At 32.3% G+C, this 27862-nt stretch overlaps 3 protein-coding genes across 3 annotated transcripts; 1 reads left to right on the top strand and 2 right to left on the bottom strand.

Annotated features, from left to right (window-relative positions):
- Positions 1-199: 199 nt before the first annotated feature.
- LOC114332736 (transmembrane protein 59-like) lies at positions 200-14533 on the bottom strand. The gene is made up of 4 exons (XM_028282539.2): positions 14315-14533; positions 14150-14255; positions 14009-14088; positions 200-4721 (listed from the first exon to the last, which is right to left on the bottom strand). The coding sequence occupies exons 1-4, from the start codon at positions 14438-14440 to the stop codon at positions 4224-4226; spliced, it is 810 nt and encodes a 269-aa protein (XP_028138340.1). The 5' UTR covers positions 14441-14533; the 3' UTR covers positions 200-4223.
- A 185-nt stretch (positions 14534-14718) lies between these two features.
- Positions 14719-27362, top strand: LOC114332838 (uncharacterized). The gene is made up of 6 exons (XM_028282619.2): positions 14719-15475; positions 15528-15666; positions 17433-17578; positions 18133-18238; positions 21395-21590; positions 27264-27362. The coding sequence occupies exons 1-6, from the start codon at positions 15424-15426 to the stop codon at positions 27342-27344; spliced, it is 720 nt and encodes a 239-aa protein (XP_028138420.2). The 5' UTR covers positions 14719-15423; the 3' UTR covers positions 27345-27362.
- LOC114332830 (DNA-binding protein Ewg-like) lies at positions 18788-20592 on the bottom strand. Its single transcript, XM_050652323.1, has 2 exons — positions 19195-20592; positions 18788-19136 (listed from the first exon to the last, which is right to left on the bottom strand). Exons 1-2 carry the CDS (start codon positions 20294-20296, stop codon positions 18967-18969), a joined length of 1272 nt encoding a protein of 423 aa, XP_050508280.1. The 5' UTR covers positions 20297-20592; the 3' UTR covers positions 18788-18966.
- Positions 27363-27862: the final 500 nt, after the last annotated feature.

Raw genomic sequence — 27862 nt, 5'->3', positions numbered from 1 at the left:
AGGGTGTCCCATTTAAAAAAACGAAGTTATAAGCAACTTCCGGTATAACCGGAAGTTGCAAAGAGATAAAAATATTTTCATTTAATAGATCATCCTTCAAAACCCCTTTATTTCAATTTTCTACAATTGATCTTGAACCTTATTTTTAATACTTTATTAAGAGAAAAAAGTGGGAATCACAGGAAAAAACACCAAAAAATAAATAGATAATTAATTTTATTATGTCTAAGTTTAAAACAACAATTGCCTTGTTCATATTCATACACAGTTCGTTCTGTAGAGAATTCAATAATTTACAAAGAACAACATTTACTTTACATTGCTTACGATTTATTAATTACTTTGGTAAATTCAATAATCACATAGTAGTAAATATTACACCTAGAAATAAATAAAAAACATTACAAGATTACGTAATAATAAACAAGCACGATAACAAACAACACCAGTCAGTACAGTTTCTCACTTTCGAAAGTAGAAAAAATAGAGAATAACTGGAAAAATCACAGGATATACGATATACATTAAAATATAAGTCAGTTGTCGGAGTGTGCAATCAAAAAAGTGCTAGAAAATGTAAAAAATAACTATACAATACCGCATTGCAACAATCTGTGTCTGTACTGTAGCTATTACAGTTCGCCATCTTTAATACAATTATGATCAAACAATAGTAGTAATAATGCTACAGGAAGTGATGCGCATGGGAATCACACAAGAATGTTGATAATCACAGTAACAAGTGGGATGAAAAGTTAGTAGGCTGGCACATAGATGTCACTACTAGTATTAAATCCATATTATGATCTTTAGTCAGCCCTAACCTTCAAAAATGCGTGTATAAATTTGACAGCTGTCGAACTATTAAAAAAATACTGTTGAATGAAGCCAAAGCTTGGCTTTATCCACTCCGAGCTTCGCTGGTATCGCCACCTACCTACAGGATTACTAGTATAACTTTTACCGGAAATTTTCTGGAAAGAAAAAAGTTTTGCCTATACTCTGTGAGTTTCGCTGGTATGGCTGCTATCGCCATCTAACGGTTGACTAGTGTTCCAATTTGGGCCAGAATTTTAAAGAGGACAGTAGAACAGCCAATAATAGTTGTTTCAAACTTATTATTTAATTCTTATCGTGTAATATTTACAACGTAAAGAAGTAATTGGATTGTAATCAATAATTAATAGCAGTGTGTACAGAATTTATTATTCATTTAATTATTTTTAATAATATCGTTTTGACGTTTATGTTGACAACTAATATTAGAAAAAATTTATTCTCCAAAAAAGTATAATAATTTAATATAATTATAGTATAATACTTCTTAAATATTAACTTATGAATGACAGTTAACGGCATCCTACGTTTGCTGTGATTGGTCGTTATCTTCACGCATTCAAATTTTGTTTCAGGATTGGATTGTAAAATTGAAACCGTCAAAATTCGAGAGTGTGCTAACTGATCCCTTAGCTCAAATTTTTCTACCGTTTTAAAATTAAAATTGTGTTTACTTACTTTTTTCTAATTGCATCAATCCATTTTTGTCGTTGAATCACCTTATGCTTAGCGACAGGAAAGTTGTAGAATACACAGTTACTATTATAACCAGTATTTCGACACTCTTTAAGACAACAACTTTCGTGAGACATTTAAAAGCTGTAATATGCAACGCTTAATGCAGAACGTCAAAAAGCAAATTTCCCAGTAAAGGTTTACAAACTTGTCACTACTGGCGCTCGCGAATTTTTAATTATCCCCTCTACCTACGAGCTCACAGCGTATAAACATTATTTGGACTCTGCACCAGGAAAATCAACCGTTGAGAAGTGGTTTGCTAAGTTCAAACGAGGCGAAATGAACACCGAGGACGATGCACGCAGTGGACGACCCAAAGGGGCTATTACCGACGAAAAAGTCCACAAAATAATTTTGTACGACCGTAAAATGAAGTTGTTCGAGATAGCTGAGACTCTAAAAATATCAAAGGAAGGCGCTGAGGCTTATTTGGAAGCTAAAGACAAATTGTATTATAAAAATGGTATTGAAAAGTTGTATGACCGCTATAATCGTTGTATCGCCCTGAAAGGTGAATAATATTGAATAATAATGTTAGCCTACGAACTTTTCAGCCCAACGATTAGTACTATCTCCTCATTCACTGAGCCCTTATTAGGGCTTGGTGACACTCTAAATATTGTTAGCTTGCTGTCTCGATTGGCTGCGACTCTGTGGCAGGTTCTGTGCTCTGTCCGGGACACGCATAGAATACTGTACCTGACTGAATTCTGACACACATATCGAAGACTTTGATCCTACTTCTATTGATTTTTTAGAGTCCATGTTTCAGCTTTGTACGAAGCAATGTGAAAAATAACAATTAATCATTAATAATAATTAATTTAGTTATTACAGTTGGGGTCATTGCTAGTCTACACCTGATTTCTGAGGAGCTGTATACAAATCTGTTTTTACTTTGAAATTGGCCATGTAAAACAGATTCACATCTACATAGTTTAATTCTAGTTAATTACATAAATTAACTGTGATCTTAAGTAATATAGTTATTTATGTATCAAGTCAGTAAAGTTACTCTTTATCGAACGAGTCTGATATTATGAGCAGAACGAGCATAGCGAGTGAGGCGAATAACAGACGAGTTCGATAAAGAGTCTTTACTGACGTGGTGCATACAAAATTTTATCGCCAGCAATTTGATATTGGTTTTAATACCTACTTACAATTTAGGAATTTTTTAAATTTTAGACGTAATAAAAATTTCATGACAGTGATGACAGGTGACTTCTGCATGATGACCGCTTTCGATTTTTAATCAATATTTATCAATATTGAATAATTCTAAATCGGTAGTGTTGATTTATTTTATATGGATATAATTACAAAATACTACAGAATTTTACTTTTCGACGTCAATTTAATTAACAATGTCGTAAATTTTGTACAATATTTTAATAATTAAAGTAAATAAATTGTAAGTTAACTCAAATAAATAATCGATTACTGCCATCGACCACTTACATTCAATTCCGATTAATCTCGGCAGGTAAAGTAAAATTCTTCTTTCAGTACAATAAGTGTTACTTTACTGCCGCAAATGAGTACAATAATGAATGACTTTAGTGGCGGTTGGCGATCAAATATACTGTGATTTTTCCGGATATTCAAAAATACCTTAACATTATATAAATGAGATCAATTGTAAGATGGCAGAACAGCCTTTAAAATAGATATATTTGAATTGTGATGTGTACATGAAATAATAAAAAAACAGATTATCGCCACAATAATGCATTAATAGCAATTCTAAATGTGGTTGTCAAAAATAGCCAATTTGAAGATTTAGAGATTTTGTCTATAGTACTATTATAGTGTTCAATCACTAAATTTTTATGGGTTCCCTATGCTGTTGGATGTGCTCGGAGAAATCTGGCAACACAGCCTTACACATCAGCTCTCCCTCTCTCTCTTACCTACCAGTTTCGCCTCGCTGCATAGCTCAGTATCTATCAGCCTAGCAGCTGTCGAAGATGGAGGTCCTGTCGCTGTTACGACCAATGTGAAATTAATGCTGTGACACGTTTTTTAAATGCAAAATATTGCAATATGCAATATTGTCAATATGTATTGACATTCATCGTCAGTTAATCGAAGTTTATGGGTAAAAGTGCATATCTGTTCAACATGTAGAGAATTCAGTGAAGGCTGAACGGAAATTCACGATAAATCTGAAGACCTTCTGCTCCGATCTTCACTTAATTCTGTGTACCATTTGCGAACATGTTGAACAAATATGCACTTTTACCCGTAAACTTTGATTAACTAACGACGAATGTCAATAGGTGAAATCCTTTTTGCATTTAAAAAACACAGCATAAATTTCACATTGACGGTAATAGCGACCATGACATCCATCTTCAAAGGCTGCTAGGCCGACACTGAGCAATGCAGTGAGGCGAAACTGGTGTTTAAGAGAGAGGGAGAGGTGATAGGTAAGGCAGTGTTGCCAGATTTCTCCCAGCACATCGCACTCTTTCTCAGCAGCATAGGTAATCTTTTTTAAGAATGACCCTCGTAGTAATAATTGCTTCAGATAACAATTTCATGAACACATCAATGACACTCACTCAACATCTTTTGACAAAAATAATTATTAACACTCGCTGGATATAATCAAAACGTTATAGCTACCAAGTATAGTTAGTGATTTAAACTTCTTCACTCCTAGCGGTGTATTTGGGCGGTGCTTCTTTCTTAATAACGTCAGAAACAACAGGTCCAAAATAGAGAATGGTCTCATCTTTAGCCAAAGGTAACTCGTCATTGGTTAAAATCAATTTATCGTCAGCAATATCAATTTCATGAATATCGTCTTCAGAGCCGCTTCTTTTTTCAGACGAAAAACTGAGCCAAAGAGCAATTAACACAGCTGTTAATATTGCAGATAGAAGTATCCATCTTGGTATTCCGGAATTTCGAGAAGCACAGTCTAACCAATCTCCGGTCTCCTTCACTTTAAACTCTTCTTCTATTTCTATGGGCATCGTTCGTATGTTAGTAGCGGGGATCTTGTAGTCAATGTTGAAACCAATTTCCAGCTGGCTCTTTATGCTAGGGTCAGAAAGTAGATCGAGTTCGATTTCTCTGTCTGGGCTCGCCAAAACAATGCTGTTCTCAGTTTCGATAATGAAAGCGGATATAAAGGTCTATAACATAAAAAATATTTGTTTAATCCTTCATACTTAAGAGTGAGTATTGAGTATAAGAACATAGTTCTTTAGAGCTCTCCCGTTTATTTAAAAATGGAAGATTTTATGTTTGTGTGCACATGTGTGTAAGGCTCGATATTATTGGTTCAGGGAGCTAGCACCTTTGTCATATTTCTTGTTTTAACTAAACCAAAAGATTTACAATCCATTTACTATAAACGGGTGGTAGTGCAGCAGATTCGTGCAAATATTGTAAGAATTGTGCATTTAATGATAGAAGCATATAATTTGGACCACACATACTACACATAAAAAGGTTCAAAACTGAATTCGAGGCCATCTCAGATTTTAACTTTTACAAAAATGGCGGGCATTCAAAATGGCGACGATACATATGTGACTAAAAGCACGACAACTTTTGAATGAAAAGTCCAACTTTAACCAAATTTGGTATATGGGTTCTATTTTTGGTGTATAAGATTGAGCTCTTGAACCGGAAGAATCGGTTTACCAGAAGGTGTGTTTTTCCTGATTTTTATATGTAAAAATATGTCGTTGTTTTTTCAATTCTTTCACCCTGTATATATTAATTCTTCAAAAAGATAATACCACCATTGAAAAGAGCGTAAAAATATCCCAAGTTTTTAGTTATCTTAATTACAATTTAATAAATGCATAACTTATCTTCACATGTAGCTATGTGCGGCAGATTCGTACAAATATTATAAGAATTATTGTGCATTTAATCCTAGAAGCATATAATTTGGACCACATATGCTACGCATACAAAGGTTCAAATTTAGGTATAAGGCCACCTCTGATTTTGCCTTTTACAAAAATGGCAGGCGTTCAAAATGGCGACTATACACATGTGACTAATATCACGATATCTTTTGAACGAAAAGTCTGATTTCAACCAAACTTGTTATATAGGTTCCCTTTTTGACGTAAAAGATCAAGGTCTTGAACCGGAAGAATCGGTTTACAAGAAGTTGTGTTTTTCCTGATTTTTTTGTAAAAATATGTTGTTTATTTATTAATTTTTTCACCTTGTATATATTAATTTTTCAAAAAGGTAAACTGGCGTTGAAAGGAGCTTAAAAATATTTTTAAGGAAATATTTTAAACTCTTTAGTTATGTTAATTACTAATTACCAATTAATAAATGCATAACGTATCTTCACATGTACCTATGAACCTATGTGCGGCAGATTCGTGCAAAAATAATATAAGAATTATTGTGCATTTAATGGTAGAAGCATATAATTTGGACAACACACACTACACATACAAAGATTCAAATTTAGATATGAGGCTATCTCAGATTTTGTCTTTTACAAAAATGGCGGGCATTCAAATTAATCTGCTGCTCATAGGTACATGTGAAAATACGTTATCCATTTATTACATGGTAATTAACATAACTAAAAAGTTCAAACTATTTCCTTAAAAATATCTTTACTCTCTTTTCAATGGCGGTATTATTTTTTGAAAAATTAATATATACAGGGTGAAAGAATTGAAACAAAAACTACATAATTTTACACAAAAAAAAACAGTAAAAACACAACTTCTGGTAAGCCGATTCTTCCGGTTCAAGACCTCGATCTTATTCATAAAAAAAATAATCTTGATGCCAAATTTGGCTGAAATCGGACTTTTCGTTCAAAAGTTATCGTGCTATTAGTCACATACAGAGAGGGGTTAAATTATGGAATAAATTAATTTTATCTAAAATGGACCACTTTGGAGAAAAATCGCGAAACAGGTCGATTTTTATTTTTAAATTACAATTTTTTTGCATATATTTCATACTAGTGACGTCATCCATCTGGGCGTGATGACGTAATCAATGATTTTTTTAAATGGGAATAGGGGTCGTGTGGCACCTCATTTGAAACGGTGTTCAATTCTCTATTCAGTAATATAAATAATAATATCATTATTTATACAGGGTGACCAAAAAAATAATTTTTGAATTAAATTAATTGACGCAAAAAGAAGAATGTATGTAATTTATTTAACTAAAAATACATTGTATTGCTGTCAGTAAATAGAAAAAAATGCTTATTTCACAAATAAACATTTCTTTTCGCTTAAATTAAATCACAAACAGCCTCCCACCTACCACTTGGCAGTTTGAACATTTAATTTAAGCGAAAAGCAATGTTTATTTGCCAAATAAACATTATTTCCTATTTTCTGAAAGTGATAGAATGTATTTTGAGTTAAATAAATTGTATACATTCTTCTTTTTTCGTCAATTAATTTAATTCAAAAATTTATTTTTTGGCCACCCTGTATAAATAATGATATTAATGTTTATATTATTGAATAGAGAATTGAACACCCTTTCAAATGAGGTGCCACACGGCACCTATTCTCATTTAAAAAAATCATCGATTACGTCATCACGCCCAGATGAATGACGTCACAAGTATGAAATATATGCCAAAAAATTGTAATTTAAAAATCAAAATCGACCTGTTTCGGGATTTTTCTCCAAAGTCGTCCATTTTAGAGAAAATTAATTTATTCCATAATTTAGCCCTTCTCTGTATGTATAGTCGTCATTTTGAATACCTGCCATTTTTGTAAAAGGAACAAAAATTAAGATGGCCTCATATCTAAATTTGAACCTTTATACAGGGTGGTTCACCTTATTCGCCTCGGTCTCTGTACGGAAAACCACTTGATATTTTAAAAAAATTTCTTCACAGAAATATACAGGGCTTTTAATACTACAACCTAAAAATAATGTGAATTATACAGGGTGTTCCAAAAAAGAGTGGTATATCAAAGTTATATTTTTTCTTATGGAATGCCCTATATCTGATGACATTATTGAATTGACCTTAAAAAATAAGCTATACTTTCATAAGGGTTCCCTATACCTAAACACAGGGTGTTTTGATTTATTTCGATTTTTATAAAAATGTAAGGTTTTAGAAAAAAATAAAATATCTACGAATCTAAGAAGCAGTAACAAATTCTTTCTTGGATCTTAATAAAAGACTATTTAGCATACTTAAACAGATGCTTATTGCAACAAAATTTCTTACAGGGTGGTCAAAATATGAGATTGTTCTATTAACAAATTCAAGCTGTAATAACTTACTTATTTTAAATGGAACACCCTGTATCTTACTAATCTATTGCGTAGAAAATTTACTTAGCTTTCAATTTGTACTAGGGTTTCCTATACCTATCGTTTTACAGGGCGGTCAAAATATTAGATTGTTCTATTAACAAATTCAAGCTGCAATAACTTACTTATTTTAAATGGAACACCCTGTATCTTACTAGTCTATCGAGTAGAAAATTTACTTAGCTTTCAATTCTTATTAGGGTTTCTTATACCTATCTCCCTTCATTTTTTAAATATTAAAGATTTCCTAATTTGTAAGCTTTAAAAATTATAATTAAGTAGGTACCTATGTCGTGTTTATGTACAACACATCACCAAAACACAGGCAATATACTTAAACAAGATACTGTCATTAATGAAATTTTCAGTGTTATCATGTAGTCACACAGAGTGTTGTATTATTTTAGTTGATTTTGGCCTACATGTGAAATTGAATAATACGTTTATTTTAAACTGCATACCATATATTAGATGCCGTATTCTGGAAGATATTTAAATTATATTTCATTCCGTATAAGTATTTTCCATATCTTACCCCAACGGTTATTAAGTAAATTTAAGAACGCCACTTTTTGTTTGAATCTTTAAATCGCAATTACAAACAATTAAATGCAACGGCTACTTTGACGAAAACGAGCCTATTGTACAAAAATATGTAAACATGGGTATTTACAGAATAACATGGGAATTTATATCTACAGAATAACATGTGTATTGAGAATGTTAACATGGAATTGAAGAGATTTTAAATATCTTCCATTATAAAGAATAGAATATCGAGTGTGTCATTTAAAATAAGAACACTCTGTGTGATTAAATGATAAAAATGTGAATTTTATTAATGAAACTATCTTGACTAAGATATTTAAGTATATTGCCGGTGTTGGTGATGTGTTGTACATAACCACGACATAGGTACTTAATTCTAATTTTTAAAGCTTACAAATTAGGAAATCTTTAAATATTTAAAAAATGAAGGGAGATAGGTATAGGAAACCCTAATAAGAATTGAAAGCTAAGTAAATTTTCTACTCGATAGACTAGTAAGATACAGGGTGTTCCATTTAAAATAAGTAAGTTATTACAGCTTGAATTTGTTAATAGAACAATCTAATATTTTGACCACCCTGTAAAAAGATAGGCATAGGAAACCCTAGTAAAAATTGAAAGCTAAGTAAATTTTCTACGCGATAGACTAGTAAGATACAGGGTGTTCCATTTAAAATAAGTAAGTTATTACAGCTTGAATTTGTTAATAGAACAATCTCATATTTTGACCACCCTGTAAGAAATTTTGTTGCAATAAGCATCTGTTTAAGTATGCTAAATAGTCTATTATTAAGATCCAAGAAAGAATTTGTTACTGCTTCTTAGATTCGTAGATATTTATTTTTTTCTAAAACCTTATATTTTTATAAAAATCGGAATAAATCAAAACACCCTGTATTTAGGTATAGGTAACCCTTATGAGAGTATAGCTTATTTTTTAAGGTCAATTCATTAATGTCATCAGATATAGGGCATTCCATAAGAAAAAATATAACTTTGATATACCACTCTTTTTTGGAACACCCTGTATAATTCACATTATTTTTAGGTTGTAGTATTAAAGGCCCTGTATATTTCTGTGAAGAAATTTTTTTAAAATATCAAGTGGTTTTCTGTACAGAGACCGAGGCGGATAAGATGAACCACCCTGTATGTGTAGTATGTAATAATGTGGTCCAAATTATATGCTTCTAGCATTAAATACACAATAATTCTTATAATATTTGCATGAACCTGCCGCACATATGTACATGTGAAGATACGTTATGTATTTATTAAATGGTATAACATAACTAAAAAGTTCAAAATATTTCCTAAAAAATATTTTTACGCTCTTTTCAATGGCGGTATTAACTTTTTGAAAACTTACTACATACAGGGTGAAAGAATTAAAAAAAAACATATTTTTACATAAAAACCAGGAAAAACACAACTTCTGGTAAACCGATTCTTCCGGTTCAAGACCTCGATCTTACACATCAAAAACAGAACCTATATACCAAATTTGATTGAAATCGGACATCTCGTTCAAAAGTTATCGTGCTATTAGTCACATATGTATAGTCGCATTTTGAAAGCCCGCCATTTTTGTAAAAGGCAAAATCTGAGATGGCCTCAGATCTAAATTTGAACCTTTATATGTGTAGTATATGTGGTCCAAATTATATGCTTCTATCATTAAATGCACAATTGTTTCACATATCGGCTGCACTATGGAGAATCATCAAATGAGTCCTAGAAAAACATAGAAAAGCTTCCTAAGTTATCATAAAACAAAAGTCATGAGATATTATTTGTATTTTGTAGAGGACTGAAATCTGTATTGAACAAAAATGTTACAATTGTTCTATGAATTAAACACATTTCAAAATTTTACAAAAATATAATACATTTGCCAGAGTATTGTTGTAAAAGTTATGCCACATGTACTTAGTGCAGAATGTGTATAATGGATTGCTGATTGGTCACAATGAAATTACAAGCTGTTGGAAGAAATTAAAGATAGGTTCTGAATTTCAACCCCAAAACAGGCCCCCTAATTCTATCTTATTTGGTTTTACAGGAAGTGAGAGCCTTGTATTTTCGTCCTTGAGAAAAATCGTGAGGTGTCTTTAGTGACAACTATGCATCATTCCAATACAATCGTTAATGGAAAGCTAGAGATTATACATTTTTACAATGAGACAAAAGGTGGGGTAGAGTCATTGAATAAGAAATATGCCCATGCTATAAAACTGACAGAACTTGTAGATGTTGTTCTGAAGCTATTTCCTTGTGGCATTTCTATAATTAACTATTTAGATGGGAAATAAGCCACAATTAACTTGAAAAAAAAATTTTATTAACGTTTCGACGCCCAAATCGGGTGTCGTTGTCAAAATACAAAATACTACTAAATAAACAAAAATGTTGTTGCTTAGTAAAAATTCTTCCAATAATTTATTTAATCTGACTCATTTATATTGGCAATTCAGACATATATTATACATTTTAAAGTAGAAGACTTTAAAATGGTATTGCCAATCTTTATGAGTTGCATTCCTGGGACGACTTTACTGAAAGATAGTTCATTCGATTACATGAAATCAACCCCAACTCAAGAATATCCGCCACAAAAAATCATAGCATTTGATCTGCCTTTAAAAAGACAACCAAATGCAACGGTGACAGTAAAATTCTCGCGTTAGAGATTCCATAGTAAATCACGAGGGAAAGCCAGGAAAAAACCTCGTAATACTATCCCGACATCGTAAGTATTTGGTCTTACATTTACTTTACTCTCAAAGCTAATACCAAATTCTGACTTTAATATACAATATATATGTTGTTTAAATTATAAATAATATTAATAACACATAGATACATAAGTAATACTAAAATATAAAATATTTACTAACTCAATATGTTATTGACTTACTACTCGTTGGTATTTTCTTTCTATTGACTTCCTCTTTCAGTATGGGTAATATTTATTATTAACACATTCGCGGTCATGACTGCATATGAAGTCATTTACTCCATAAGAATGCATGTATACAATGACAGCGTGTCCGTGAATGTGTTAATATTATTTATAATTTAAACAACATATTTATATATTGTATGATCACATGCTATGATTTTTTTGTGGCGGATATTCTTGTGTTGGGGTTGATTTCATGTACTTAATCGAATGAACTATCTTTCAGTAAAGTCGTCCCAGGAACGCAACTCATAAATATTGGCAATATAATTTTAAAGTCTTCTACTTTAAAATGTATAATAACGTCTGAATTGCCAATATAAATGAGTCAGATTAAATAAATTATTAGAAGAATTTTTACTAAGCAACATTTTTGTTTATTTAGTAGTATTTTGTATTTTGACAATGACACCCGATTTGGGCGTCGAAACGTTAATAAAATTATTTTTTTTCAAGTTAATTGTGGCTTATTTCCCATCTAAATAGTTAAATATAACTTGTAGATGGGCTCAAATAATATAGTTTCGCATTTTGGGCATTGCAGGAGTAAATGTTAACATAATGCTTAGTGGAATTCAGCAAATTAAATAATAGAAGAATCATCTTTTTAACTGCTTTAGGCCAAGAACCGAACCTTTAAAGGCTTGTTTAACTCGTAGATCTCAGCAAACATGTTTATCAAGAGAATCTAGAAAACCAAATCCACAGTCACAGTGAGCAAAAAAGGGAGGAATGTATAAAATATGTCCATATTCAAAAAACCAAAAGATAGACAGCTCAATGTGCCTGCCATAAATATCGAGATTTTAGTTGCAGAAGTCATACCAGTATGAAGACGTTAATCATAAGTTATGTTGAAAAATAAGGTTATACTTGCTTGTCTTTTTTAGATACGAAATCTAAATCCATTCCTTTTCCTTCAGGGAGGAGCTATGATACCTAGAATCCACCACTGTAACCTGCACATTTTTAATATTTTTTTTTATAATTCTGGAAAGTGCATAGCTATGGTAATTTGACTGGATATCCAAGTGTTTTTTTAAATAAAATAACAACTAATTAATCAAAATTGTTGTCTTCTATAAAAATGTAAAAGTAGTTCTAAAAAGTAAGATTTTTTTATACAAAAATCAATGGGGTCAAATATGACCCTGTCATGGTATAAATGATATTATTTTTGGTCATGGCAGTAAAGGGTTACAATCCAGCCTTGGATACAAGCAATTTGCTTAAATAAAAGCACCTTGTTTGCCTAAGCAGAAAAATCGAAATTTTATCATTTTACAAACAATTTTTAAAAACATTCTTTCAAGAACAACTTTAGAGTTAAAAAATCTGGCTAAATGAGACTGCACACATCTTATGGAAAATGTAATGGCCCTCAAATGCAATAAAACTTACATGAATAGATTCGTCTCAAAATTACACTCATTTCATATCACTGCACCAACTATGAATTTTGGTTAATAACGGCGTAAATTGATATAAATCAATCTAAAATCAAATGGGAATTTGCATAGAGAGAGAAAATAAAGTTTGTGAGCAAGTTGCAACACAATCAAAGAACATTTGTAAATGATTCTGTAAATCTTTCTGGAGGTATTAAAATTAAGGTCTTGGTTTATAGATATAATGCCAATGGACCACAAAATAAGGGTCATCCTCACGCTAGGTTAAAGCTGTGTTCAATAGGATAATATATTTTAGACTAGAACTATTTATGAATATGACAGTTTTATGGACTTCAAAAATATGATTTCCATAAACTTTAATTACAATTTACGCCATTATTAATCAAAATTCAGAGTTTGTGCAATAATATGAAATGATTGTAATTTCGAGACGAATCTATTCATGTAAATTTAATTGTTTTTGAGTGACATTACATTTTCCATAAGATATGTGCCCTGTGTGAGCCAGAAACATCCATCACCAATTCGCGGTTGATAACTCTACTTTTGAAGTGGTGGTAAAATTCACATACTTAGGCGGTGGTAAAATTCACCAAGGAGAATGTTATGATGGAAGAAATCAAGCGAAGAATAATCCTAGCAAACAAATGCTATTTTGGACTGAGCAGATATATGAGAAGCAAAAACTTAACCCAAAAAACAAAAATAACCATATACAAAACCCTTATACAACCAGTGTTGACATATTTATGTTGAGGAGACTTGGACCACCTCCAACGCACATGAAAACCTTCTGCTTATATTTGGACGAAGGATCCTGAGAGGAATATTCGGTGGTATCTGTGAAAATGTAGCACAGAACATATATTTGGTGGTAAAGATGAAGTATGTTATAAAAATAGGAGGACTAAGATGTGCAGGACATCTAGCAAGATCACAGCAGAACAACCCTCATAGAAGAATCCTTATGTCACAACCTGTGGGAAGTAGAAACAGGAGTAGGCCAAAACTCGGTTGGAAGGATGGTGTAGATGAGGATGGTAGAAAAATAGATGCAGCAAACTGGCAACAGTTGGCAATTAATAGAACTGACTGGCATAATAGACTTGGGAAGGTCGAGGCTCTTTTATAGGGCTGTAGCACCGTTGATGATGATGTGTGCCCTGTCCTTTATGGAATTTATTTAACTAATAAATAACTCCTATATATTTACCTCTTGTTCTCTTGCCATCAAATTACAGCCTTTCTGGCATATATCCTTCTCCTCTTTAACAATATATGATTCTTCACATGCTGCAAAATGCAGTGGTAAATTAATAAATACTTAAAATATTCAGGTAATAGCAGTACTTACAAATGTGGCATTCTTTCCTTGTTTGATTTATGTTGGGTACATCTTTATACTTAATAATGTTAAAAAATCTGCACCCCCTTTGGCAAACTACTTGTTCATAGAAATCCTTAAACAAAACGGTGTCCAGGTAATAACAACAATAATTATAAATAAATAATGACTTACCAGTTCTAAAGTAGGTAATTTTGCACTTTTACAAATACTTATACATTGATCGGGTCCAAAAGCAAATGCAGATAAACCATAATTTAATAAACAAATTAATAATATTTTATATGGGAGATACTTCATTTTGATATTTATATTAAAATTAAATTTGTTTTATTTTACATTTATTGACATTGACAATTCTAGCATAATTCGTTCATTTCTTCAACCCTACACTAGCACAGAGAGCACCATAGAATTCTGGGATTGCAGTTGTGCTTTCTGGGATCATCCCGAACGTTGAAATTTGGCAACAGTGAATAGAAGGCCTCTAAATATATCTGTATGAATACAAAATAAATATTTCGCTAGTCAGTAATAATCGATGAGAGTTTCGATAATAATTTTTAATTCTGACCATTTCGGTACAGTTTGGGGGTACAATCATTGACATATTAAGCGTAGACACGGCATACTCACCAAAAAAGCGTCACGAGGAAACAGCATGGAAACAGTCGATAGGTGGTCTATCTATCTCTTTTAACCAAGCGATCCCGCGCATGTGACAGACAAAGATGGCTAGACTACTCAATCCTATGTCGGCGTTACACCTCGATGCATTGAGTGGCATATGACTAGCCAGGTCTATCCTTAACATGTCTCTGGGTACGTTGCGAGAAGTGGACAATCTATCAATCATCCGTACAATTCTAGGAATTGTCCAAATTCGGGCTTTGTTCGTAACTATTTATAAATAGAGCAAGCATACCGGCCACGCTAGGCTAGCAGACGAAAATATCTCTTGCGGTTGTTCGACCTGTATCTCGCGCAATAAAACTCCTCACTCTCTCATACCCAACAAATAGAGACGCTGTTAACTTACTTGATGCAAGATAGAGACACAACAAACAACGAAAAAGATAGTGTCGTCACTTCACTAGGACTCTACGGCTACGGTCTGCTCAGTCTATAGTTTATTAAGCCCTCTATTTGACAGCTCTACACTGTTGCCACATCTAATATGAGTTCCTTGTTCTGAAAAACTATAGTTAAAGTAGCTACATAGTAAAAGGCACGGATGTTGACAGTGACAGTCACTTCCTTCATATTTGAAATTTGAAAATAGAATGCTCCAAGTCAATTTGAAACTGTATATTATATTATTTATATTTTTAATAGGTGAGAAACAATTTTTAACTAAAATATGTAGTAATTTCTTTTCCTTATTTAGGCGAATTAACAATAAACCATGTAATATGTACTGTCACATGCGAAGAAGACAAATTATTGAAATTTTTGGCTGGTATACAAGTTTGGAGCCCTGAAAGTATTTTTGATTTAGCTATTATCGAACAAGAAGCTATTTGCAAGTATGAGATTGTAGATGCTTACGCCTGGTTTCATAATCAACTTAAAGTGAACATTAACTAAAGTTCACTTTAATGTGTATTACAATTCCTTTGATAAAAGTACCAACTTAAAGTCCACTTTAACTTATTATGAAATCGAGCGTTAATATCATTATGTAGATAATTATATTAGAACTCCTTTAGAAGTACTTTTTTGGGTGTCTTTTTCAATTGGAAGTTGTCCAGTAGGGAATCTGTTTCCCCTATCGATGTAGTCCTTTTATATTTTTGTCTATTCTTATGTATAAATCATCCCCACATCTATTAATGCAGCATAGCCATTATATTCATATGTGAAAGTATATTCTTAAGTTATTCTGGCATATTACAGATTCTAGTACGTTTTTCATCTATATCTATGGTGTACTCTTTTCTGTACCTATATGTTTTCTTCAGTCATACATGGTTATTCACATAAGTTGGCTACCATGTGCAGAATATTGCACAAATATGCTCAATTAACACATTCATTGCCCTTCTTGAACAAACGCATATTCCATTTAGTAACCCAGTATTATCACTAACACTCGTGTGAAACCCTTGACGAAACTCCCGTAATGACACATTGTCGTAGTGGGCACTGAACGAGTTATCAATGGTCAACCAAAAGATACATCAATAAAATCAAGTGGTAATTTCATACTGGCTTCTTAGGGCCTTATAATGCTTTGTCTCTGTGTAAATACATAATCAATAAAATGTAGAGCCCTTTTTATGAAATAGCTCAGATTTTAAATTTTTTTATCTATTATTACCAAGGATAGACTAAGACTGACATGTAAAAGAGATCACTTACCTATTTTAAGATACCTTTTAGTTGTTTTTTAAATAAACTAATTTTAGAGTAAAAAATATTTTTTTGTCTTAGCAGATTACTAGTACTCTGGACCAATTATGTAGTTGGTTCACTGATAAAATAATTAGTGTGGTGAAATGGCATTGAAAAGATTTCTGATTGTCTGTTGTTTCTACTATGTAATTTTAAGACTAACAAGAAGTGATAACAATTGAGGACAATATAATAGCATTAAAGACTTTGTACAGGAAACATAAATCTAACAATGTCTTATTTGATTCAAGTGTTGGTAAATCAAGACTGACTCTTACCACTGATAGTCATATACCTCTCTCCGGTATCAACTCTTAAAATCTAATTTCCTCAAAAATTTATTTTGGACCCTTTCGTTCTGTTCAATGTAACAGTTATATGATGGGGACCATACAACTGATCAACACTCTAGAATGGGCCTAACGAGACCACAATAGTGTTCTAAATGTGAAGAAAGACAGGTCTACAAATGTGCATTGGATAAATCCCAGTACTTTCATCGCCCAGTTTGTTACTTGATTGATGTGGCTTGAGAATGACAGGAAGCTAATGGCAAGTTATTTATAGAGAAAACAAACTCATAAATGTTATTTTATGACATTTGTTTTTGTTAAGCAACATTTTGTTTAAACTGCACCAATCATAAAACGATTTAAGATATTCCTGTAACAGAAAAGTGTCATTCCAGGATTGAATTCTTCTAAACCGTTTTACATCACCAGCAAACATAAGAATTTTCTATGTAATTAATGCCTGGTTGCACCAACAGATCTTAAGCTCCAGCTCGGCTTATACTTTAAGGATTTACATTTATATTTAAACTTAAGGCACAACTTAAGCGTAAGATCTGTTGGTGCAACCAGGCGTAAGGAATATTTAATGAATTTTTGTTTTGCAGTAAATTAGAAGAGAAGCTTAAGAATGTAGAAAAGTACTACACAGTTTGCAAACAACAGAATCCTCATAGTTTATATGTTACATTAGTTGCTGGAGTAAAAGCACTTAATGATAAAGTGTGTTGCTTGAATCAAGACTTTTTTAGACGTAAGTATTAAATGCTGCTATATTCACATTTTGTCAGCCTAATGTGAAAAATGCATAAGTCCAAAATACCTGGTTTTACAGGAGACACAAAAACTAACTGTGCATAACTCCACTTGTATAGAACTAAATATAATTGTCCCTAAACAATTTCCATTCATGTTTTTAGTAATCAATTTGTTTAATTTGTCAAACAATATGTTATGTCAATTTAACCTGTATCCTCTAGGCCCTAGGCACTCATCCGTTTACAATGAAAAGACTTTTTGTTGTATAAACATCAGAAAAGCACTGATATGTTTGAACGGTTTGGCCACAAACAAGAGCGGACTTGTGGGACTTACAGTTTTCATAAATATGGTTTTCAACATGAATGGACTTATGCAATTTCATTTTGACAATTTTAGCAAAATCTAGTAAACTATATTAGAAGAAAACAGATCCGTACATAGTTTTTGGATAATGCTAGAGGATGCTATCAAGAGTCTAAAATTAAATATTTTGAACTTATTTTTCATATTAGGCTGACGATTTAATAATACTATGGATATTTTTAGAATTCTTGATTTATCATCCCTGCCTGTATGAACTTAGGGACGATTTTGAAGAGTGCAACGGTCCGCCAGATTGGACCGAGCATAGCCAAACTGAGAAACTGTGCAAGTAATGATAATAAATTGTTTTATATTTATTTTTACTTAAATTAAGTAGATAATTTTTGGTATTTTTCGTTTCATTGGCCTTTTACCTCTCCTTGAGTACCATTATACTTATTAATTAACAGTGCTGTTTTTGTAACAATACAGGTTCCGGTATGCAATGTTCCACGGGGTCAGAGGAGTTTTTATAAGGGGTCCACCCCCAGGAAAACTTTTTAAATTTAGCTTTAATAAAGGCGTTTTAAAGCTATTTGGGAGCAACGAAAAAATTCAGGAATTTGTCTATAATTTTGTTGTTTTTTTTTATTTTTTGTCCCAAGAGGTACTGGTATGGTGTACCATCACAAAAACAGCACTGCTTATTAATATGTACAGATAAAGTGAAATAGGATTGAAAAACACTGTTTGTGTCAATTTAACAGATTAAGAATGCAACAAAAATATCTTCATATAATTTCTTCACAAATTAAGAGATCCGAATTTGTAAGCTTATTTAAAAAAAAAGGAAAAACAGCAATGAAACTTATTATTTTGTTGGAACCAAACACTCATCATCCTTAGTTAAAAGTTTAATAAACAGATATCCTAAAAAAATACACATAAATAGTTAGTTAAAAAATTTAAAGCTCTTGTTTAATTATAATAGTTTCTTCGCTGTTACCATCAGTCAAGCATTGCATTGTCTTTGTCAACACTGTTGCATCCTGAATCATCATAAAATGGCTTTGAATCTCATTGGAGGTTAGTGTTAACGTGTCCGTTATTATTTGAATCATGTTCCTCTTTTAATAGTTCAAAAATCCTAGTAGCAAAAATCGTGCCATCACTATTTGTCTGAAAAGCCTGGAGCTTAGCCACCATAGAGCAATAATCTGGAGCCGGTACTTTGATAATACTGCTAACTGTTGAAATGTCTACTGTTAGTATGTAGGTATAATGATTAAAATTTGCAGAACTTACCATGTCCATCTTCTCTTGTCAACGTAATATGCCCTTCGGAATTTAAGGTAGCCTTTGTGACAGAATTCAAGTTGATGTATTCACCCATGGGACCACCGTCTGTAATTGTTTGAATATAATGAACCTGGTTTCCATCACCCATTACCATGAAATGGAAATTGGTAGTAGTACTGTCTGGTAATGTGATAATGGGGTTATTAGGATCAACTTGTACAGCAGTGTATATGCCATCTGAGTTGGTAATAGGATGAAGTACTGTTGGTGTACACTGCATAGTAGCATCAGCCTCAGCTTTTGTTGCCTGGTTGATCTTTTTATCTTCTTCTGGAAACTCAAGGAGGAGGTCTTCTCTTCCATGAAATTTGTAACAGTTTATAACAACCTGTCGGAGGGCATGTGTCCAAGATATCTTTTCTTTTTCTTCTGCACTTCTACAATCCATTCTGATGTTTGCCCAAGGTAGCTGTTCAGGCCACCACAGTGGTCTCATAGATTCTCTGCTCCAACCAGGCTTTCCTCTTCCTGTCGAAAATTTAAGCATTAAAGGAATAAATGCTCGCAGCTGTGCTTGACTAAATTTTGCAAGAGGTGTAGGAATCCCATCAATGATTAGTGGAGGTAGATCGAAAAGTAAAGGTTCTTGCTTAATCAGTGGCAGAGCATGAGCTGCAAGTGCATTGTCCAGATCATCCATGATCATATCCCTATGGTTCCTAATTACGTCTTCCAGAGGTTTGGCACCGAAGACATTATAACTATTGGGTGTAGCTACTAGTACTACAGCCTGCTTACCAACTCTGATTGCAAATTCGTCAATTGTTTTTCCTAAGTTCATTAGCAGTCTAGTTTCTTGCCTCTTACGGATCATAGGATTGGTCTCAAAAGAATGCAACTTTTCTCTTTTTCTCGCTGAAACAATTGCTGCTGCTGCTGCTACACCAACTGGGCCTGCAGCAGCAAGTTGTGCGGTGACTTTATCTCGCTCGACTGCAGCCGTGATATCGGATTCTTCCTCATAAGCTGACATACAGTCGTCATTATCAGAGACAACAGACGCAAAACTCTGAGTTTCTGCGTTTTGATTCTCCTTTGAATTATTCATTATCAATACCACTTCACCAGTAGGTACTATGGAACACACACTTCATACGCTAATCTTTCACTTTGTTATGTTAACACAAACACGTGTTTGTTAGTAAATTTTCTTACGTTTTTGGGAAAGATTATTTTGGTTTTAAAAGGCTTAATACACTCTAATCACATTGGTATTGGTAAATATTTGCTTTTTTTAATCTAACAGATGCTTTTACAAGTTACAACCGGTATTTTCTCATTGTTATTTATTGTTGTCAGAAAAAATTCCTTGAGATGACATCTAGCGTAAATAAACCTGTAGGCTTTATGACAGTTGACGTTAAGAGGGAGGAAGTCTGGCTGCGTTCCTCGTAGTGCGCACCATGCGTACGTATTATGTTAATACATACACAGAGTGTTTCACTATGAATTATCCATTTAATAACTAGGAAAACTTTAGCAAAAAATTAATACGAAGATTTAACCTGTTAGGATACTTTAACTAGTATTAAAAACTTAATTAAATAATCAAAAAATATACAATACTGCGTGTAAGAGCAAACGGGCACCCCACAGAATGGATCATTTTTGATGTCTCTAATTTTTTAAACCTGATACCGGGTGTACCAATCAAACTTTGTTTTTTTTCTCAAAGTTCACCATACACTGTGGAATATTTTAGCATTTATTAAATACTGAAACTAAAACACCGAACTACGCAGCCTCAGGTTTTTTAACATTCTACTTTTTGATTCATTCGCTTATGTTGGATAATAAAAAAGTTAGGTACTTTAACAACTAGCTATGATCTTCATTAATAGTTTATTTCTAAATAAGCGCGACAAACTTTAAGGGGCAATTCTACATGAAAAAATAATGACCGTTTGCCTTATCATATGTCCACAAATGCTTCGTTTCCGAGATACGGGATGTTGAATTTTGTCTTACAAACTGATAATTTATTTATTGCTCTAAAATCGGTTGAGATATTTAAATGAAAATTGGTAGGTTTTAAGAGGTGGTTATTCCGCGTTTTTTGACATACAATTAAGCATTTTATATTCACCATTGGCGTGCATACAGGTGTAATTTGACCTGAATTCAATTCTGATTTACTTATTTCCAGAAATTACAAATCGATTTTGGATTGTTACTACGTCAAAACAGCGAAAGTATGTGGAAAAGACGCAGCTCTGACTATAACCAGCTTGATAACTGATGTAATAGATAATACGATTACACATAGTTGCAAACGTATTAAGAAATTCCCAGTTGTAAAAGACATCATGCCTGAAAGCTATATTAAAGGAGGTTCACCAAAGGTAAGATCCTCCCAGTTTATAATAATATTATAGGGACATATTATGTCCCTTTTGGTTTAGTTTATACAGTTCATTTTCATCAATCAATGTACAGAGACAAGGCTGTATTTTGTCTCCTCTAATCTTCAATCTCTACTCTGAAAGAATATTTATCGAAGTTTTGCACGAAACTGAAAAAGGTATTCTACTATAAACGGATATCGGCTAAATAACATCAGGTATCAGTATTTGCGGACAACCTATAGAAGACCTACAAGTTCTTATGAACAAAATCACGTATTACAGTCAACAATATGGACTCAATATAAACGTAAAGAAGATGAAGCTTATGATCATTAGCAATAAAAAGATAAAATGTCAACTCTACATCTACCAAACTCCTGTAGAAAGAGCGATGCACTACAACTACCTCGGAACCATAAATGAAGAATGGACCAAAAACCAAGAGATAAGAGCGCGGATCGTAAAAGCTAGATCCACCTTCAACAAGAAGACCCCATGCCAAGAGAGAGACAACCTCTCTTGGGTAAAACTCCCGTTTCACACGCTAAGAATTTGAAAGTGAGATGGTTGAAACGCCCGACGACATTCCAATAGTGGCTCGAGTAACCTATGGTACCTTTCTCATTACACGGCGGTTGAAACGTTCGGTGAAGTCGCCGTGTAATGTGAAAGTTACCATGGGATTGCTCGATCCTCCATTGGGATGTCATTGTGCGTTCTAGCGACCGCACGTTCAAATTCTTAGTGTGTGAAACTCGGGTACGAAGGAGAAAAGATCGAGGAGGAATAGTTAATATTAAAAATTAATTGAGTATAAAAAATATTGTACATATATGTATCGCTGGTACCTATGATTAATGTGATTCCTAATACATTTTCAGTGAAAATAATAACTCTTTGATAAGTGTTGGCGATACAATTTTTTTTATATGCGTGTCCGCGAAGATAATAACTCCCAAAATATTTATAAAGAAAATATTTAGTTCATAATAGATGCCGACGAAAACAATTATTTCTGTTATTAAAAAAAATTTAATTTTTAAATGTGGTTTAAATTCGTCATAATACCCTAATCTGTGTTTGTTAATTTTGCATATCACACATGTAAAATAAAATATGCGATGGTGCATAGAATTGTTATACCATGTAGTAATATAATTTATTGGTCAAAGATATCATATTTCAACCAAACAACTTGGGTCTTAATAAGAATGCTTTGTTTATTTTCTTCAAATTTGTTGGTATTTTTGTATCAGCAGTTATGAGAGGGAGTGAATGATTTCTAGTAAAATAAACAAGATTGTGATACTGCTTTCTTGCCGCCTCACAGTGGTCCAAAATCCCTAAAAGCTGGCCAAAAGTAAAAAAAAATGAACGTTTCGAGAATATTATTACATTTTCTAAAAGAGAATGAAATTCCCTATTCAGTGTTGGCAACCCCAGAGTTATACCTCCTATATCTGAATTTCCAGTTCAGTTCAAAGTTGACCCTCGTACGGAACAGAAGCGCAGTTAAGAATAATGAATATTTTATACGCACAATCTTGTGCGTGTATCTCGAAAACGAAGTGCGCAAATTCAATTCTGCAAAATGGAGGATATTCGTGGAGCCATCTTTAATAAAAGCCGATAGTATTAAAATATTTGTATATGTGTTATATTTAGTAGATTTTAAGTTAAGTTAAGTAATAAGAAAGTATATATTTTGAAAAAATTAAATTTTCAGATAGCCAAATAGTTGTGTATTCCATCGAATCCAAGATGTTACTTCAATCATATTTTAGCTTATATTTCTCTCTTTAAGATTAAAAAAAATAGCTGCTACTATCTGCCCCTTTGGTTTTGCGAGAATTTTTTGTACAATAAACAGATCATGCAGCAGCATTCAGGTAGTTGTTATGACTGTAGATCTTTAGTTATTTCAGTATCGTAGGATAAAATCGTAGATAAAAGGGTCAGGTACAGTATTGTTGAAAAATAAAGTAAAAATTAGTTTTCACTTTCATATGATTAATAATCGAATTTAACGTTGGAATAAAAATATCCGCCATTTTGTTTCTTGAAATTTTTATTTCGGATTCGTAATCAACAACCTCAAAAACCCCCGGATATCAAATTTCGACGGTATTACATATATTTAAACTATACAAACCCGCCATATTACATCCGCCATTTGTGTTTTGCAATTTAGATTTCGGATTCGTAATTAGAGACCTCAAAAACCCCTGGATGCCTAATTTCATGCCAATCAAAAAACACTTTCATATTTTGGCAATCTTTTCGGCTTTTTGAACCACTGTGCGCCTGTCTAATTAAGTATCATAAAATTTAGTTTAGAGCTCTTTAGATTTAGTATTATTTCATGTGAATATAATATAGAATAGTTTGTCAGGTGTATACTCTGTATCTACAGTTAAAGAATCTAGTGTTGCATTCAATTAATGTAAAATTATATTTGTTATGTACTCAGTACTATTATTAAATTACAGTTTCACATTACTGCAGAAGCATAATCTTGAGATTTTAAAGTTATTAATTTTATGTAGGTAAATAAAAATGGATTAAAAAAAATTATCTGGGGCACAAATCGAAAAAGAAGAAATGACAAAAAACAATCTTAGTTCTCTTAGCCAATTTCTTAAAAAAGTTCAAGTGAAGTTGTTTTGTCAGATGATGGGTTCAATAAAACTGTCCCGAACTTTATTTACCGGGGACATTTACGGATAGCGGGACACCGACTTAGTCGGTGCCCGAAACACACATTTTTAGGACACAAGTCCAAAATCAAGTCATTAATAGGGAGAAAAGCTCTTCTAGCTACCCCTAAAATCAGGTGGTTTAACCATATAAAGTAATATAGAGCATTACCCAGAGTATCCAAGGTAACGTTAAGTACCTACCAAGCCTCCTCATTCGTTATGTACTGCGATGGGGAGGGATGGTGTTATAGCTTGGTGGTCAGATATATATCACTCCAGGTTATGGGCCGTCAGATAGGTACAACTCCAGGTTACGCAGTGTGACCGGTTTGATCTTCGGACATGTGGGTCTCACTGTTCCATTAGAACCCATATAATGTCCCCGAGGCTGGGGTTGAACGAGTATCTGTTTATTTGGGGGGGGGGGCTTTGATAGTTTTGCAGGAAGCACCTTATACCCTAGCGCCGGCACAGTGGTACTCCTCAAAAAATAAATTTTTTTTGCTAACACTTTATTAGGGATTATAATTTTCACAATCACATAATCAAAAATAATGTTTTTCGCGGCGTTCATTGAAAGTTCTATTCTTAATTCTTTTAAGAATTATTGGGATGATATTCTTAAGCTCGGTTCTTTTAATTGGGATGATATTTTTAAGAGTAATAATATTAATCAAGCTATACACATGTTATATGAAATATTACATTATGCTATAGACGTTTTTATACCAAAACATAGATGTAAAAACCGCAAATTTCCAAAATGGTACTCACCCGAATTGAAAGAACTTATTTTTTCTAAAAAACAAGCTCACAAAAATATAAGTTAACAAAATCACCTGAAGATTATAAAATTTTTTCAAATCTTAGAAAAGAATGTAAAACTCAATCAATAAATAGCTATAATGTATATGTTAGGGATCTAGAAGGGATTGTGTCAAATAAAAAGGAATTTTGGAAATTTGTAAATAGTAAACGGAATCATTATGAATTACCTAGTACTATGAATTATGGCGATATTTCAACGGATGATCCTCAACAAATTTGTAACTATTTTGGAAGTTTTTTTGCCTCTGCATATACAAGTTCGAATTCTAGTTTAGATACAGCAAAATCGTTTCTATATAATAATTATGTCGATATTAATAGCTGTGATATTAGTGAAGTAGATGTATATAATAGCATAGAAAAAATAAACCTTAATCTAAAATGCGGCCCTGATAATATTTCACCCATTTTTGTTTATAATTGTAGATTCATCCTTTCTCAGGTTTTATGTAAAGTTTTTAATTTGTCGTTGTCTCAAGGTGTTTTTCCTGATAAATGGAAATATAGTTATGTTACCCCGATACACAAAAATAACGATAAGAAATCTATTGAGAACTACAGAGCAGTTTCAAAAATCTCTATTTTTGCTAAAATCTTTGAAATGTTAATAACTGAAAAAATATATCCAAAAATAAAATCCATACTAATAAATGAACAACATGGTTTTATGTCAGGTAGATCTACATCTACAAACCTACTTGTATTGGAGGAATTCATTTTAGAGGCCTTGGAGAGCCGGTGGCAGGTTGATGTGATCTACACCGATTTCTCCAAGGCATTTGACAGAGTGAATAAGGATATATTAGTTAAAAAATTATCTGCATTAGGAATTCATGGATCATTATTATCATGGCTTGAAAGTTACTTAACAAATAGAAGACAATTTGTCAAAATTCATGATTGCTTATCATCAGAAATTAAAGTCTTATCAGGAGTTCCTCAAGGAAGTCATCTCTCTCCAATGCTTTTTAATTGTTTTGTCAACGATGTTTTAAACTGTTTTTCCGATTGTAAAATATTACTGTATGCTGATGATTTAAAGATATTTAGGGTAGTTAAAGATGTAAATGACTGTCTTCTAATACAAGAGAATCTTGATAATTTTTTCAGGTGGTGTTGTGACAATAAACTGAATTTAAATATTGATAAATGTAAAATAATGAGATATCACAGAATCTTACAACCTACACTCTTTAACTATTCTATTGACAACAAAAACTTAGAAATTTTAACATCCATTAAAGATTTAGGCATTATTTTTGACTCATCTTTGAGTTTTACTAAGCACTTTGAGTTTGTTGTTAATAGAGCTTTGAAGATGCTTGGTTTTGTAAAACGTAGTCTTTCTGATTTTAATAATATAAATTGTCTTAAATCTGTCTATTGTGCATTAGTTAGATCAATATTAGAATATTCAAGCTGCATATGGACACCCTATTACAGATGCCACATCGATAATATAGAGAAAGTCCAAAAAAAATTTCTAAGATTCATTGCATATAAACTAAATATACCATCTGAAAACATCAATTATAGTGAAATTCTCAACTTATTAGATTTATCATCACTGGAAAATAGAAGATCATTTCTTGATTTAGTTTTCTTATATAAGATTGCTAATGGATTGGTTGATTGCTCAACACTTCTTGAGAAGATAAAATATAGAGTTCCTCAATGTAATACTCGTAGTAAAGAACTATTTTTTGTAGACTTTCATTGCACCAATTATGCACAGAACAAAGCAATTTTAAGAATGTCTAAGGGGGCCAATAATATCGATATTGATTTTTTTGACTGTTCATTGCCTAGTTTTAAGAAGAAATTGAAGAAAAAAATGCTAAATTGTATTTAATATGTATATGTGTGTATGTGTATATATATATGTATATATGTGTATATATATATATTTTTGATTTGTCAGTCTTTATATAGTGGTATTGTTCTATATTTTAATATGTATTTATGATTGTGATACTACCTATACCTATTGTGATAGGTGGTATTTTTGTAAATGGTATTGGCCGTAAATAAACTATTTATTTATTTATTTATTTAACGGCATTTTTCGGAGATATCCTTTTCGTAGGCGGCGGCGATATATCAAAAAAAGGTATTATTGTTAAATATATTTTGTTAATTTCAGATGCTGGTGCCCGATATGCCAATAAAATCTGGGACAATTGTTCACATTATTCCATTTTTATTATATTTTATACTTTTATAATAAATATATTACCAATCATTTTTCCTGTTTGTACACTGCGCGTCACAAAATAGGTCATTATTGGTGTCTCGAATTTCATAAACCTGTTGTCTGATTCAAGTGATATTTTTAATATGTTATAGCCTTATTCTTTAGCAATATCGCTGTAATAATATTGTTGCCAGACAGGCAAATTACTTCTTTATATACGTTATTGCTGTTTTAATAAAATGGTACAAATCACTGCATACAAGCTCTTGAAAGTAGTAATGTGAAAGAAAGGCTAAAGTACAATATATTCTACAAAATTTATACTAATAATACAAAATTTTATATATAGTAGGAAAAATGACAGATTACCCATGAGCGATCATATTAAGCACATCTTTTCGATGTTCCAGAAAATAATGAACTAGTACCAGTACTGTAAGAACAGCTTATATAAGTATTACATGTACTTGCGTTGGCCAATTTTTTTTTGTGACACGGTCACAGAAAAATACAGCTTGTTTTATATGCTCGTCCACATAGGCGTAACC

This window comes from Diabrotica virgifera, chromosome 5 (assembly GCF_917563875.1).
Source record: "Diabrotica virgifera virgifera chromosome 5, PGI_DIABVI_V3a".
In the NCBI taxonomy this organism is placed as follows: Eukaryota; Metazoa; Arthropoda; class Insecta; order Coleoptera; family Chrysomelidae; genus Diabrotica; species Diabrotica virgifera.
Note: the sequence above shows the minus strand (reverse complement) of the source record. Positions and strands in the feature narration are given on the sequence as shown.

What these genes read in the sequence shown, in the direction of transcription:
- LOC114332736 (XM_028282539.2), bottom strand. Translation starts at nt 14,440, where the DNA reads ATGAAGTATCTCCCATATAAAATATTATTAATTTGTTTATTAAATTAT. An exon ending in AATTACCTACTTTAGAACTG is followed by an intron (nt 14,256 to 14,314) that starts GTAAGTCATTAT and finishes GTTTTGTTTAAG; the next exon opens with GATTTCTATGAACAAGTAGT. An exon ending in TGATGGCAAGAGAACAAGAG is followed by an intron (nt 4,722 to 14,008) that starts GTAAATATATAG and finishes TTTATGTTATAG; the next exon opens with ACCTTTATATCCGCTTTCAT.
- LOC114332838 (XM_028282619.2), top strand. Translation starts at nt 15,424, where the DNA reads ATGCTCCAAGTCAATTTGAAACTGTATATTATATTATTTATATTTTTA. An exon ending in CAAACTGAGAAACTGTGCAA is followed by an intron (nt 18,239 to 21,394) that starts GTAATGATAATA and finishes ACTTATTTCCAG; the next exon opens with AAATTACAAATCGATTTTGG. An exon ending in TTAAAGGAGGTTCACCAAAG is followed by an intron (nt 21,591 to 27,263) that starts GTAAGATCCTCC and finishes TGTTAATTTCAG; the next exon opens with ATGCTGGTGCCCGATATGCC.
- LOC114332830 (XM_050652323.1), bottom strand. Translation starts at nt 20,296, where the DNA reads ATGAATAATTCAAAGGAGAATCAAAACGCAGAAACTCAGAGTTTTGCG. An exon ending in GACAAGAGAAGATGGACATG is followed by an intron (nt 19,137 to 19,194) that starts GTAAGTTCTGCA and finishes ACATTTCAACAG; the next exon opens with TTAGCAGTATTATCAAAGTA.